General features: G+C 29.1%; 4 protein-coding genes across 4 annotated transcripts; all 4 read right to left on the reverse strand.

The window, feature by feature from the left end:
- Positions 1-28: 28 nt before the first annotated feature.
- On the reverse strand, positions 29-562 carry LOC115702713 (protein IQ-DOMAIN 6). Its single transcript, XM_030630137.2, has 2 exons — positions 323-562; positions 29-238 (listed from the first exon to the last, which is right to left on the reverse strand). Exons 1-2 carry the CDS (start codon positions 560-562, stop codon positions 29-31), a joined length of 450 nt encoding a protein of 149 aa, XP_030485997.2.
- A 2,916-nt stretch (positions 563-3,478) lies between these two features.
- On the reverse strand, positions 3,479-5,210 carry LOC115702756 (agamous-like MADS-box protein AGL11). Its single transcript, XM_061106965.1, has one exon. The coding sequence runs from the start codon at positions 5,196-5,198 to the stop codon at positions 4,245-4,247; it is 954 nt and encodes a 317-aa protein (XP_060962948.1). The 5' UTR covers positions 5,199-5,210; the 3' UTR covers positions 3,479-4,244.
- A 1,490-nt stretch (positions 5,211-6,700) lies between these two features.
- On the reverse strand, positions 6,701-9,529 carry LOC115702412 (protein IQ-DOMAIN 5-like). Its single transcript, XM_030629878.2, has 2 exons — positions 7,231-9,529; positions 6,701-7,121 (listed from the first exon to the last, which is right to left on the reverse strand). The coding sequence occupies exons 1-2, from the start codon at positions 7,444-7,446 to the stop codon at positions 6,906-6,908; spliced, it is 432 nt and encodes a 143-aa protein (XP_030485738.2). The 5' UTR covers positions 7,447-9,529; the 3' UTR covers positions 6,701-6,905.
- Positions 9,530-9,643: 114 nt separating this feature from the next.
- On the reverse strand, positions 9,644-11,497 carry LOC115702651 (thiosulfate sulfurtransferase 16, chloroplastic). Its single transcript, XM_030630071.2, has 7 exons — positions 11,283-11,497; positions 11,137-11,196; positions 10,934-11,047; positions 10,757-10,830; positions 10,138-10,208; positions 9,992-10,045; positions 9,644-9,882 (listed from the first exon to the last, which is right to left on the reverse strand). Exons 1-7 carry the CDS (start codon positions 11,375-11,377, stop codon positions 9,811-9,813), a joined length of 540 nt encoding a protein of 179 aa, XP_030485931.2. The 5' UTR covers positions 11,378-11,497; the 3' UTR covers positions 9,644-9,810.
- Between the last annotated feature and the right edge of the window lie 412 nt (positions 11,498-11,909).

Below are 11,909 nucleotides of genomic sequence, written 5' to 3' on the forward strand. Positions count from 1 at the left end.
TAATTGTTACATGCAGCTATTGGAATCACTAAAAAAGATGTCTTTGCAAGGTTAACCGATTATTGTTGCTGAGGCTGCTATCCCCGGCAAAGAGCTGGCGTGCTCGAACACTGACCTGCAGCCTTGTCATGGCATTCATACAATGCATAGCTATGCGCGCTTGTTTCCTTACTTGCCCTCCTCGAACTATGGCTTGAAGCTTGACAAGACTCCTCAGGGCCCGAAATGCTCGTCTTGCCTGACAAAGTATTGAGAAGTTAACCACACAAGAACAACAACACGAGTCATGAGATATTATAACAAAAGAAGCTAAGTTACGTACGAGATGGCCTCGGAATTGTGCTTGGATTTCGATTGCAGCCAAATCTTGTTTTGTTAAAGGCGGCGGGGGAAGTGTTTGTTGTGTGGTTATTGAAGCTGCAACATCTGAGATTAGCTGAGTGGTTTCTTCTTCATGGGATGATATGTGAGAGTAAACAACAATGATGTTCCTTGAAGATTTTGAAGACCCTTTAACAAAATTTCTTCTGATTCTTTTGAACCAATTGCTACTTCTAGCCATAATATTCTCTTAGTGTGATTGAGTTTTTGTATTCAGAAGGTATTAAAGGAAGAAATGAGGAATTGGCTTAGAAGAAATGTGGAAGCCATGTCTGTTTTTTTCGGTTAAGAGTTTATATATAAAAACATATATATGTATATACATAGTGGTATGTCAGATACTATAACGTGATGGCATGATGTGATGTGTTACTTAGTATAAAATTTGGAAAAAATATGAAAAGGGTATTTGAGTTTGGTAGAAATGAAATAAAATATTTCAATTATTTTAGAGTTATTTGGTACATAACCAAATTAAATATATCCATTATTTAATTATAGTAATAATATATTATGGTTTGAGTAAATAGCAGCAACTCAAAGTTTTGAATTTTTAAGTGGCACAAATTTATATGTATTTTTAGCGGTATAAATATTTAATATTTGTAAAATTATAATTTTTCTTTAGTTTCGTCAATACAGATTTTGTTTTGAATTTATTAGAAGGACATTTCTTAAGAACTGATACTACATGTTTTTATCTAGATTCAATAATTTAGAATCTGGGCTTTATGCGTGCTCTGTTTAAGACAATAACGAGATCTACATTAATGAATTTGAGGAAAATTATAATTTTATAAGCATTTAATACTTATACCGTTAAAAAATAAATATTAAATTTATATTATTTACAAACTTAAAATTTTGATTACGTTATTTTTTTTTTTATATTTTATATAAACTACAAAAACAATTCAAGAACTTTTACAAATGGTAATGCTTTTAAACAATAAGTTTTTTGGCTCTAATTAAATTAAAAAAAGAAAAAGAAAAGTAAAAGGGTAGAATTAAACAATTTCCAACAACAAGAACAAATCAACTATATGATAAAAATCCAATATATATATACCAACAGTGTTACAGTAGTACTCATCCAAATTAGACAGTTGTTCTTTCTTTAATTAAACAAACTAATCACAATAATTAAAAAAAATGAGAAGAGCTAGCAGCTGGATTGGAATGAAAGACTAACATTTTTAATGTAAAATTTTAAAAATTGGCCTTTTATTTTAGAAATAAAATAAAATTTAAATAAATTTTTAAATCGTTTTAGCAATAGATTTTTTTTATGGAAGATTTTGCGGCCTAATGTTAAGAAAAAAAAAATTGGAAGATCTCTTGGGCGGAGGGCCAGGGGCTATAGGCAATAGCCACAACCACCCTATCCAACCCTGATTGTATGTTGTACTTTTAGTGGTGTAATTGTTTCATTTTCCTGAGTTCTAATTGCACATTTTTCTTTGAGCTAACTCAAACCCGGTGGGTCGAGGGGCACAACAATAATACGGAATAAAGAGATTATGGCTCCTGTGCAGGTCTAATCCTGAGCATAAGCAGGTTAGGCCTGTGCTTAGAGCCCAATTAGCCCAGGAGCTCAAAATTTTGTTTCCCTTTTAGAAATATACAATTGTTTTATTAAGTTTAAAAAATACTATATTTTTTTTTTTAAAATAAGGGGCTAAAAATAATTTTTAAATAATTTTGACTATATTATAATATTCTTTTTTTCCCTTTTCTTATTTATCTAATTAATTAGGAAAACCCAAAACCAGAATTGTGACGATCTCTTAAAAAACAAAACAATATATGCCTTCTTATCATTATAAGTCCCTTAATCAAAATTATTAAGAAAATATAATATATATCATGTGTGTCACAATACAAACATTAAACAAATTAAAGGCCACCAAACTACAGCAAATATTATATAATATATATAGAATTAGTAAGTAAATAAAAAAGAAGATTAATGGGTTATTAGTACGTACAAATTTAATTAATTAGGATTCGTTTGATACGCCGTATTATACCGTATTATATTATATAATATTAAATTAAATTGTATGCTATATAATATTTTTATGTAAAATTATATGTAATATTGACTTATATGGACACATAAATATATAATATTTTAGTATAAATTAAAATTTAACATAGTTTTATATAAAAATATGATATATATATATAATCAAATTTAATATAATACAATACAATACGGCGTACCAAGCGAGCTAATGAATTAATATATAATATGTTACCTTGGTCCTCAAACTTCTTAATCCTAACTTCAAAAAAAAAAAAAAAAGTAAAGGGGAAGAAATTAGTGGCATTTTTTTCGGAAACAATCTGATTACATTTCATTATACTTAATTTTTTAATATTAATTATTATTTATTTTTTCAGCAAGAAAATATTATTATTTATTTTTGGAAACAATTTGATTACATTTTATTATGCAAGAAAACTTTTTCGTTTCTCTCTACACAGCTAGGGCAAAAAAGTTGTATGTTTCCTTATAAAGTTATTATTTTCTATTTAATTTATTTATATGTATATTAATTAGTATTAATTAGCTTATTAGCTAGCATATCATTGATATCAATCTATTGTTTGTAAAGATAATTAATTAATATTGTTATTCCTTAATATCAATCTATTTTGTATATCTTCAATATTAATTGATGAATTTTAGCCCTAGGAGAATAATGAGTATATATAATAATATAGTCTTTAGGGCCATCATACCAAAATTATAGTCTTTAAAAATCACATTTTAATAATTAGCTAATTGCATTAATTATCATGAGATCACAAATGATAGGTATAATAAACCAACTTTATTACACCCCACCCCATATGAATGCTTGTATCATAAAGGATATCGAAATGTTAAAAGATATTAATATTACATTATATATTAATATTGCTGGTCTAGCCGATCGCAAGGTAACATGTCTAGAGATGGTAGTTACTACTGGTACCCAATAACAATACTCTAAAAAATATATATGACACATTTACATGGCCACATGTAACCTTTGTATAGTGCCATGTGTCCCTACTTGATTTAAATGTTTTCCTCATCTCACCATGAGGTAAAGAGAGGTAGAAATTTAGAAAATAAATTGAATACAAATTATAATAGAAACATGTATATACAAATTATAATAGAAACATGTATTTTTTTCGAAAACCCAAACACAACTTATGTTATTATAATTAGAAACATGATAAACAATAATTAATGTCATGAATTGTGTTCTACATATCAAATCCTCCATTTAGATTACTAGTAAGTTTTATGCAACTAGTATCTTGTACCTGAATGGTGGTTCACTTTCACTGAAACATGTCACTGAAAAACTATACTAAAACAAAAATGAGTTATCAAGAACATAAAGGAGATAGAATAGACAATTGGTCAGATTTAGTGTGGATCATACATAGATGGTAGTTAAAGTTAGTGACTCTTTTAGGATTCATCGTTTGGAGAGTATAATTTAATATAATAATTTTTAGAGAAAATTATTAGTCAATCGCAAAGTGACACATTTGAAAAGTTACAGCACCACTCAAGTGGTGTCAAATAACAAAGCTCTATAAGTAATAGTAAGATATACTAGGGTGCAAGTGTAAAGCTAGAGCCAAAAATAGAATTTTAGTTAAAATTAGACTAATCAAAGATCAAATTCAAACCATATCCATCAAAGCAGAGAAATGAAAATGAAAAAAAGCACCATATTAAGAAAATATAGTACTTATTATTACATAATATGATAAACAAAAAGTAAAAAAGCAAAATTAAAAGCTAATTAAACATAATTGAATCCCTTAATGAAGATTAAGAAAGCATAATTGAATCACCATGTAGGGAAAAATCCCATAGTGGAATCAGTCTGATTGTAATTATGCCATTCATGAGTAGTTTCAGCAGCTGAGCTAGGCATCAATGGCAGCAGTGGTTGGCTCACATTGTAATTTTGTTGTTGTAAAGGCATAAGAGGATTATCAAACAACATCATTTCATTCTGATCATTTTGGTGCATACCCTCAACTCCTTCTCCAGATTCCAACACATTAATGTTGTTGTTATGTTGATCACCTTGATCTTCTAGAAGAAGATTAGTATTATTATAGTATTGATCATCAATACCATAATCATCAGAGTTCAACAGCTTAGTGAAAGAGCCATAATTGTTGTTGTGAACATCAAACGACACCGTTTGAGAGCTTGGCTGACCATAAATCCAAGGCATTTGATGGTTGTGGTGAAAATAGTGGTGATGATGAGTAAGATCATTAGGAGAATAGTATTGAACATTATGGTTGTAATCGTAGAGATGAATCAAATGTCTCATTCTCTGTTTCAATTCTTCAATTTTATTATCCAAAACAAACATAGAAAGATTGTTACCACTTTCATTATTATCAATGACAATAGCCTTTGATTTTGAAGAAGAAGAAGTTTGAGATTGAGACACAACACTTAATTTCTCAATTTCTGAGTTGACTTTCTCGAGTCTTTCGTTGACGAAATCTTGCATTGTATGGAGTCTTTTTGATGGTGGTTTCTTCACCATGGCATTTTTGTAATCATTTATTAGAGACTTTACTTTGTGAGGATTCTCTGGCCATGTGACTATTGGATTTGAAGGTTGATTGGTCAAATCTTTTACTATTAAGCAAACTTTAACATCACAAAGTGTGCTTAATTCATAAGCCTTCTTGATTAGCCCACTTCTTCTCTTCAAAAATGTTATTCTTCTTGCTTTTTCCTTCGGTATCAATTTCAATGGTAATTTTCCACGTCCCATCTTTACTTATTTCCTATTAAGACAAAAAAATAAAAAATAATTCTGTTTATAAAACCAATTTATCAACAAATATATAATAAAGATCTATAGCTTTGTAATGAACTCAAAATAAATAATTAACTATTTGGTTAAGAAAATAGTGCAACAAAATTCTAGAGAGCCTTACATTAGTATATATATATATATCTGAAATAGAGAAAAACTCAAAATGGTATTCATACAAAACCTATTGAATATATATACATACATATATAAATAGTGTAGGCACTTCAATTGTTCAAAAACAGAAATTTAGAATGAAGAGAGGGATAGTGAAAAGCATTCAAAACCAAATTAAATAAATTAATTCATAATAAAAACACTTACTTGAGAGAGAGAGACTCAAAACTGTTGGAGAAGAGAGAGAGAGAGCTATGTTATGATCAGATCAATATATGGTCTTTTTTCGTTTTTCAATTCAATGACTCCAACCATGATCCTTTTTATATATAAAAATAATGTAATAATTATTATAATTTAAAAATTAATTAAAATTATACTTTCTTTTTTTTTTTTGGTTTTTTGAGAAACAAATCTGATAAGATTTTATGACATTAATGTTATCTTATTACGTAGTTTTTTTCAGACATAGTATACGTATAATTTTATTTTGATATCAAGTTTCTGTTACGATTTATATATTATAATAAATTTATTTATATTTTAATGTTTTAATTAAGTATTAATTTTTCTTTATGTTACCTGTAACTTGTGTATATTTTTTTATTAAATTTTTAATTTTTTTTTTCAAAAAATATATATTTATTGCTATTGATCGATACGTGATTTTTGGTTTAAATAATTACTTTCCTTTTATTTTATTTTATTTTATTGTACTAAAAAGCATAATTACTTTTATTTTATTTATGGATTATTGATAATTTGATAAAGAGATTTGTGTGTAAAAATGAAACTCAGCCCAAATAAAAAGAGAAAGAAGCATATGGGTGTTCATATGCATTTAGTGTCATCCTATCTACATTAAATGTGATATTTATATTTTGAATTCCATTAATTCAGTCCATATAATAACTTAAGTCCAATCTAATCCGGACAATTATTTTAAATTGAATATTTTTTTCGATTTCAGAGAGAGAAAGAGAGAGTGGGGCTGAGGGGGTGCGACGTTTGGGTGGTCCAAGAGAGGGGGGCTGGGTCGAGAGTATTGGTGCGGGTGGTCGGAGGTGGTGGTGAGAGTCGGAGGTCGGAGATGGTGGTGAGGGTGGGCGGTTGTGGGATGCGAGATAGAGAGAGAGAGATGATGCAGAGAGAGTTTGAGGGAAGAAAAGAGAAAAGGTTTGAATTATGAGAGGGTATTTTAAATGTCATAGTTTTTTTAGTTTAAAAGGTTTTGGTTTAAGAATAATTTTTTTTTTTAATTTTTTAAGTATATAAAATCAAATTTCCCAATTAAAATCTGATACTTGATGTAGTTTGTTGTTGTTACAATACATGTAGTTATTGGAATTACAACACCAACAAATAAACAATTAAACACTATAGGACATAAAAAAAAACAAATCATTTTTTCATGTTTGGTATGGAAAGAAAGTTCAATCAACAAATTTTTTATATCAAACATGGAAAAATTGATTTTTATGTTATTTTATCACTGTTTTTTTCTTACATTTTTCTTTTACAAAAGGGAATCCAACTTGTAAATATGGTCTAGAAAAGGTGTGTTTGCAAGGTTAACCAGTTGTTGTTGTTGTTGTTGTTGTTGGTATCCCCGCCAAGGAGCTGGCGAGCGCGAACTCTGACCTGCAGCCTGACTAAAGCTTGCATACAATGCATAGCTATGCGCGACTGTTTCCTAACTTGCCCTCCTCGAACCATGGCTTGTAACTTGACAAGGCTCCTCAGGGCTCGAAATGCTCGTCTTGCCTAACAAATTAAATGTTAAGCAACGACACCACATGAGATAACATTTTATTTTATGCATTACAACAAAATAAGCAAGTCATTATTATTAGTAGTAGTAAAAATTAATTACAAGATGGCCTCGGAAATGTGCTTGGATTTTGATGACAGCCAAATCGTGTCTTGTTAGAGTTGACGAGACAAGTTGAGTAGTTTCTTCATGGGATGTGTTGGACTTTGAAATGTTGTTGTTGTTGGAGTAAACAACAATGATGTTCCTAGGAGATTTTGATGACCCTTTCACAAAATTTCTTCTAATTCTTTTGAGCCAATTGTTACTACTACCCATGATTGATGAGCTTTGTGTTTTTTATTTTTCAGGTATTAATGGAGGAAGGAAGCAAAGATAGTGGTGAAGTAGAAGGCAAGATATGTTGAAGCCATGTTCTGTTTTTCTTTTTGGGAGAGTTAATAAGAGTTACATACATATACATACATAGATATACATACATCATAGTTAGTGGTATGTCATACTATAACGTGATGGCATGAAATTTGAAGAATGAAGAAAAAGGGTATTTGAGTTTGGTAGAAATGAAATAAAATAAGTAGAGAGGCTTTTTTCTTTTTTGAAAATAATTAGAGAGCTTTTGTTTCTTCTTCTTGCAGTAATTTGGGACAATATGGTTTAACAATAGTAATAATATTATTATTAATAGAAAAAATTACATAATAAATAAAAAAAATTACAAAAACACGTTAATACTAAGAAAAAAATATAAAATTGGCATTAAAAGATTTAATTTGATGATGTATTATATATATATGGGATATGATTTTGTTCCGTTATTGTACTTTCACGAATTGTAATTCGTGATGTAAGGCAGTCGTCAATAAAGGAGTTATTTGATCTGACGGCTGAAATTGATCTAGGGATAATTAGGGTTAAAAAGTAGAAACGTACCGTGACACTAATTTAATGTACCCTGAGACTCATCTAATGTACCACGGAACACATTCCGTGAATGTACATTACGGGACAAAATCATATCCCTATAATATTATTAGCTAATAAAGTGTAGATTTCGGAAACTTTTAGGAGCCTAGTAATGATGTTCTACCATTTAATATCCAAAAAATTAAAAGAGTACAATAAATATTAAGGTAGGATTGTGTTTTTATTGCCTTTGTGATAAAAAAGATTATTCATATTTCTTTCATTGATTTTATAGACTAATACACTCAATAATTTCAATGCTCAAACAAAATAAAATACATAATTTATTTAAATGTGAATCTAGTCCTAATCTTCCTATTGTAAATAAGTTATAAAAAGATTAAAAAAAAGGATTATTGACTTAATTACATGAGAAGTCCTAATTACAATTTTTTATTACAATTTTTTAATCAATTTTTATGTCTGAAATCACACGTCGAAATATTTTTTTTTATAATGGTATTTGTCATGGTTACAATATCATTCTTATAAATTTTAAAAAATTCTAAATAGTTTGCAATATTAAAAATAGAATTCATGATATTTCAATTTACCATGAGCGTTCGAAAAATTTCAGACGTATTTTTAACACTCTAAACTATTTGAAAATTTTCAAAAAATTTACAAGGATGATATTGAAAGTAAAACGAACACTGCCATAAAAAAATTTGAAAAAAAATATTTCGACATATATTTTCAGATACAAAAATTAACTAAAAAGTTTTAATAAAAAATTAAGAGTGGCACTCTTCTCAAAACATTGAAAACACATATTTATTCTGGACTGAAATCCTCTGTCCCAATTGAATGTCCCATTGCCTGTCCCAATAATCAAAAATTGACACATGTCTTCCTAATTAATTCTCTATTAAGATTTGTTTGGAAAGAAAAAACCCATGCATGCCTTTTATTTTTCTGAGGAAGTTGGAAGACATAACTTAATACCAATAAATAAATCAAATAATAGGATCTCAATGCAATATATATACTTAGTATTATTTTCATATCTCATATTTACATATATATAAAAATACATATAATTCTGTAAATTTTCATATATTCTGCAATGTTGTGAATGATGTTCAATTAAAATTACCTAAAGCAATATGTTTTAATCTATATGCCTAAGGAAATTGATGCACTTGTAAAAAGAAATTAGTTGATGCATATTTTTTTAGACATAATATATACATGAAAAATATATATGATTCAAGAGGATGAATTCAATATATATTAATTTAATTTATAGCTGATTAAAAAAAAATATGGGCAAGTAGAATTAGTTCCATAGATTATCATCAGATTTATTTCATCCATCTTCAAAAACAGAAAAAACACTTGTCTTCATTTTTCTATTATCTATATATGTATAAATATTTTAAACAGAGTAATAAATGATTTAATATGTTGTACTCTTTGATTATACCAAGCAAGTCTTAGTTGAAAATTAACTAAGAAGACAAGTGTCAGTTTTTGATTATTGGGACAGGCAATGGGACATGCAATTGGGACAGAGGATTTCAATCCATTTATTCTTGGTAATGAGTCATTTGTAATAGAAATTTTTTTCATTTTTTTTTCATACTTACCCACATTTTTCTTCTTATACTAACTTTAAGTTTAAATACAATTTATGTAACAACAACAACCCCATTGAAACACATTCATCTTCTTCTTCTTCCATTATAATGTTATTATTATTATTACTTGTTCAAACTATTCCATTGGTAGTGAATTATGAGACCAAGTAGCAAATCCACCAGCTATGTCAGTAATGTAAGTATAGCCCTGACCAAAAAACAAAAACAACATAAATGAGATACTTAAAATGTTAGCTTTGTTTGATGATATTGATATTCAACCAACCAACCAACCAACCAAACCATATTTTGCTTACAGAAGCTAAAAGATCAGTTGCAGCCATCATAGACCTTTTTCCACTTTGACATCCCTATAAAAACAAAGATCAAAACTGGCTTCTTTAGTTTTTTAGATAATAATAGAAGAAGAAGAAGAAGAAGAAAAAATTGGAAATTAACTCACAACAATGATTTCATCTTGCTTTCTGAAATGTGATGATACTTCTGCTACAAAATGAGGGTTCCTTGTCATCCCTACATTGAATCAATTTGTTTATTAGACAATTTTGTTTATCTTAAAAGTATTAAGAACTAACAAAGAGGTTGTAAATCAAAATCAGTCAATAATAGTCTTGGATAAATCTGTAATACACCCCTAAAAGAGTGTTTCGGTACATTTTTATTATTTTTGACCTCTAGTAGAATTTTTTAGTGTAATTTTTTCCGAGCTAAAAACTCTCTTAGATACCGAAATAAATAGGAATGTACCAAAAAGTCTATTTAGGAGAAGACAATTGCTAAAAGGTATTATTGGTGCCTAACATCCTCCTCAGTGTCATACTGCTATTGGTGTAATTAAATATTGGATCCCATATAACTTAATGAAATAGCTTTTAGAGAATATCGATAATCAATCGTGAGATGCTACCTATAGAAGGTGCTACACATCATGCTGATGTTCAATAAAAATACTTTTAGGAGAATGTATTATAGAGTTGACTCTAATTCTAACTCAAATCCAATTGACATAATCACTATCCAATACAAGAAAAAGAAAATGTGATGTGATTCTTATGATTCACCTGAACCAACTCTGTACATGTAAGGGATGTTAACAGCACCAGGGGCATGTCCTGCACTGAATTCTTCAGGGGTCCTAAACACAATAAAAAATCCCATTTTTTCTATCAATCAAACAGAAAAATTTACACATAATTCTCTCCTCATTTGGAACAAATAAAGCAACAAAAATTTCACACCTAACATCCAAGTAGCGGTGGCCAGCTTGTAAAAGCTCATGAGCAACTCTAACTGGGACAGAAATTGGCACTCTGGTTGTCTCTAAATTCCTTCTCAAAGTTGTAGCCTTTGGACTTTTTCCCACCATCCAAACAACAAGTTAGAAAACAAAAAACTAAAGACTCATAACATATCAGAGTAAAAACAAGCTTAAATCTTTTACCAGAAGTTTTGAGCTTTGTTGGGTTTGATTCTTGAATGACAAAAGTGTTGAGTTGGTGTCCTGAACAAGATCAAAAAATGAATAAAGGGTTAGTAGAGAAGAAGAAGTTGAAGATGAAAGCACAAGACCCAGATCAAAAAACACACCTTTGAGTGAGAATCTTAGGCCTAATTGATGGAACTAGAAGAGACCCATTTAAGCAAGAGGAGGGTACAAGTGATGAAGCCATGATTTCCTTCATAAAGTTTTGAGCTTTTTAATGTATATTGATGATGAAGTTTGGTTTTGAAATTTATACAAACACAAGGCAGGGAGGGAAGTAAGCAAGTAAAGTGTAACTTTATTAATATGAGTAATGGGGTTATGATAGTGAAGGGGTTTATATAGTTGTTGTGGATGGAACAAGGCATGGTTGACACGACACCGTTTTGGAGTTTTTTTAACTGTTGAAAAGCTCAGTTTTCAGATAAACCCAAAGTAAGAAAACTAAATTGATAAGCAAAGTAGGGAATGAATGCATGGGCAATTAGGCATTGGATAAGGTGGAGAAATGAAGAGAGTACAATCGTGTGGCACAGTCTTCGATGACTTAATTAAGTCTCTTTGTACACGTAAGACTTTTTTTTATCTAAAGTCCAAAGTCCAAAGTCCAAAACACAATCTAATCTATTATTATTGCTAATGGCTATATAATTTGTGTGTTAATAGCTTAATGATAAGTGCATATTTATTAAGATATGATCCACCGTTCAAAAAAAGTACTATGATTAATG

The sequence above is a fragment of the Cannabis sativa genome, chromosome X (genome assembly GCF_029168945.1).
Source record: "Cannabis sativa cultivar Pink pepper isolate KNU-18-1 chromosome X, ASM2916894v1, whole genome shotgun sequence".
Lineage (NCBI taxonomy): Eukaryota > Viridiplantae > Streptophyta > Magnoliopsida > Rosales > Cannabaceae > Cannabis > Cannabis sativa.

Excerpts from the sequence above, each read along its gene's own strand:
- LOC115702713 (XM_030630137.2), bottom strand. The coding sequence starts at position 562 with ATGGCTAGAAGTAGCAATTGGTTCAAAAGAATCAGAAGAAATTTTGTT. Across the intron at positions 239-322 it reads CACAATTCCGAGGCCATCTC|GCAAGACGAGCATTTCGGGC; the intron begins GTACGTAACTTA and ends ATACTTTGTCAG.
- LOC115702756 (XM_061106965.1), bottom strand. The coding sequence starts at position 5,198 with ATGGGACGTGGAAAATTACCATTGAAATTGATACCGAAGGAAAAAGCA.
- LOC115702412 (XM_030629878.2), bottom strand. The coding sequence starts at position 7,446 with ATGGGTAGTAGTAACAATTGGCTCAAAAGAATTAGAAGAAATTTTGTG. Across the intron at positions 7,122-7,230 it reads CACATTTCCGAGGCCATCTT|GCAAGACGAGCATTTCGAGC; the intron begins GTAATTAATTTT and ends TTAATTTGTTAG.
- LOC115702651 (XM_030630071.2), bottom strand. The coding sequence starts at position 11,377 with ATGAAGGAAATCATGGCTTCATCACTTGTACCCTCCTCTTGCTTAAAT. Across the intron at positions 11,048-11,136 it reads AACAAAGCTCAAAACTTCTG|TCCAAAGGCTACAACTTTGA; the intron begins GTAAAAGATTTA and ends GGTGGGAAAAAG. Across the intron at positions 10,831-10,933 it reads CACCGCTACTTGGATGTTAG|GACCCCTGAAGAATTCAGTG; the intron begins GTGTGAAATTTT and ends TATTGTGTTTAG.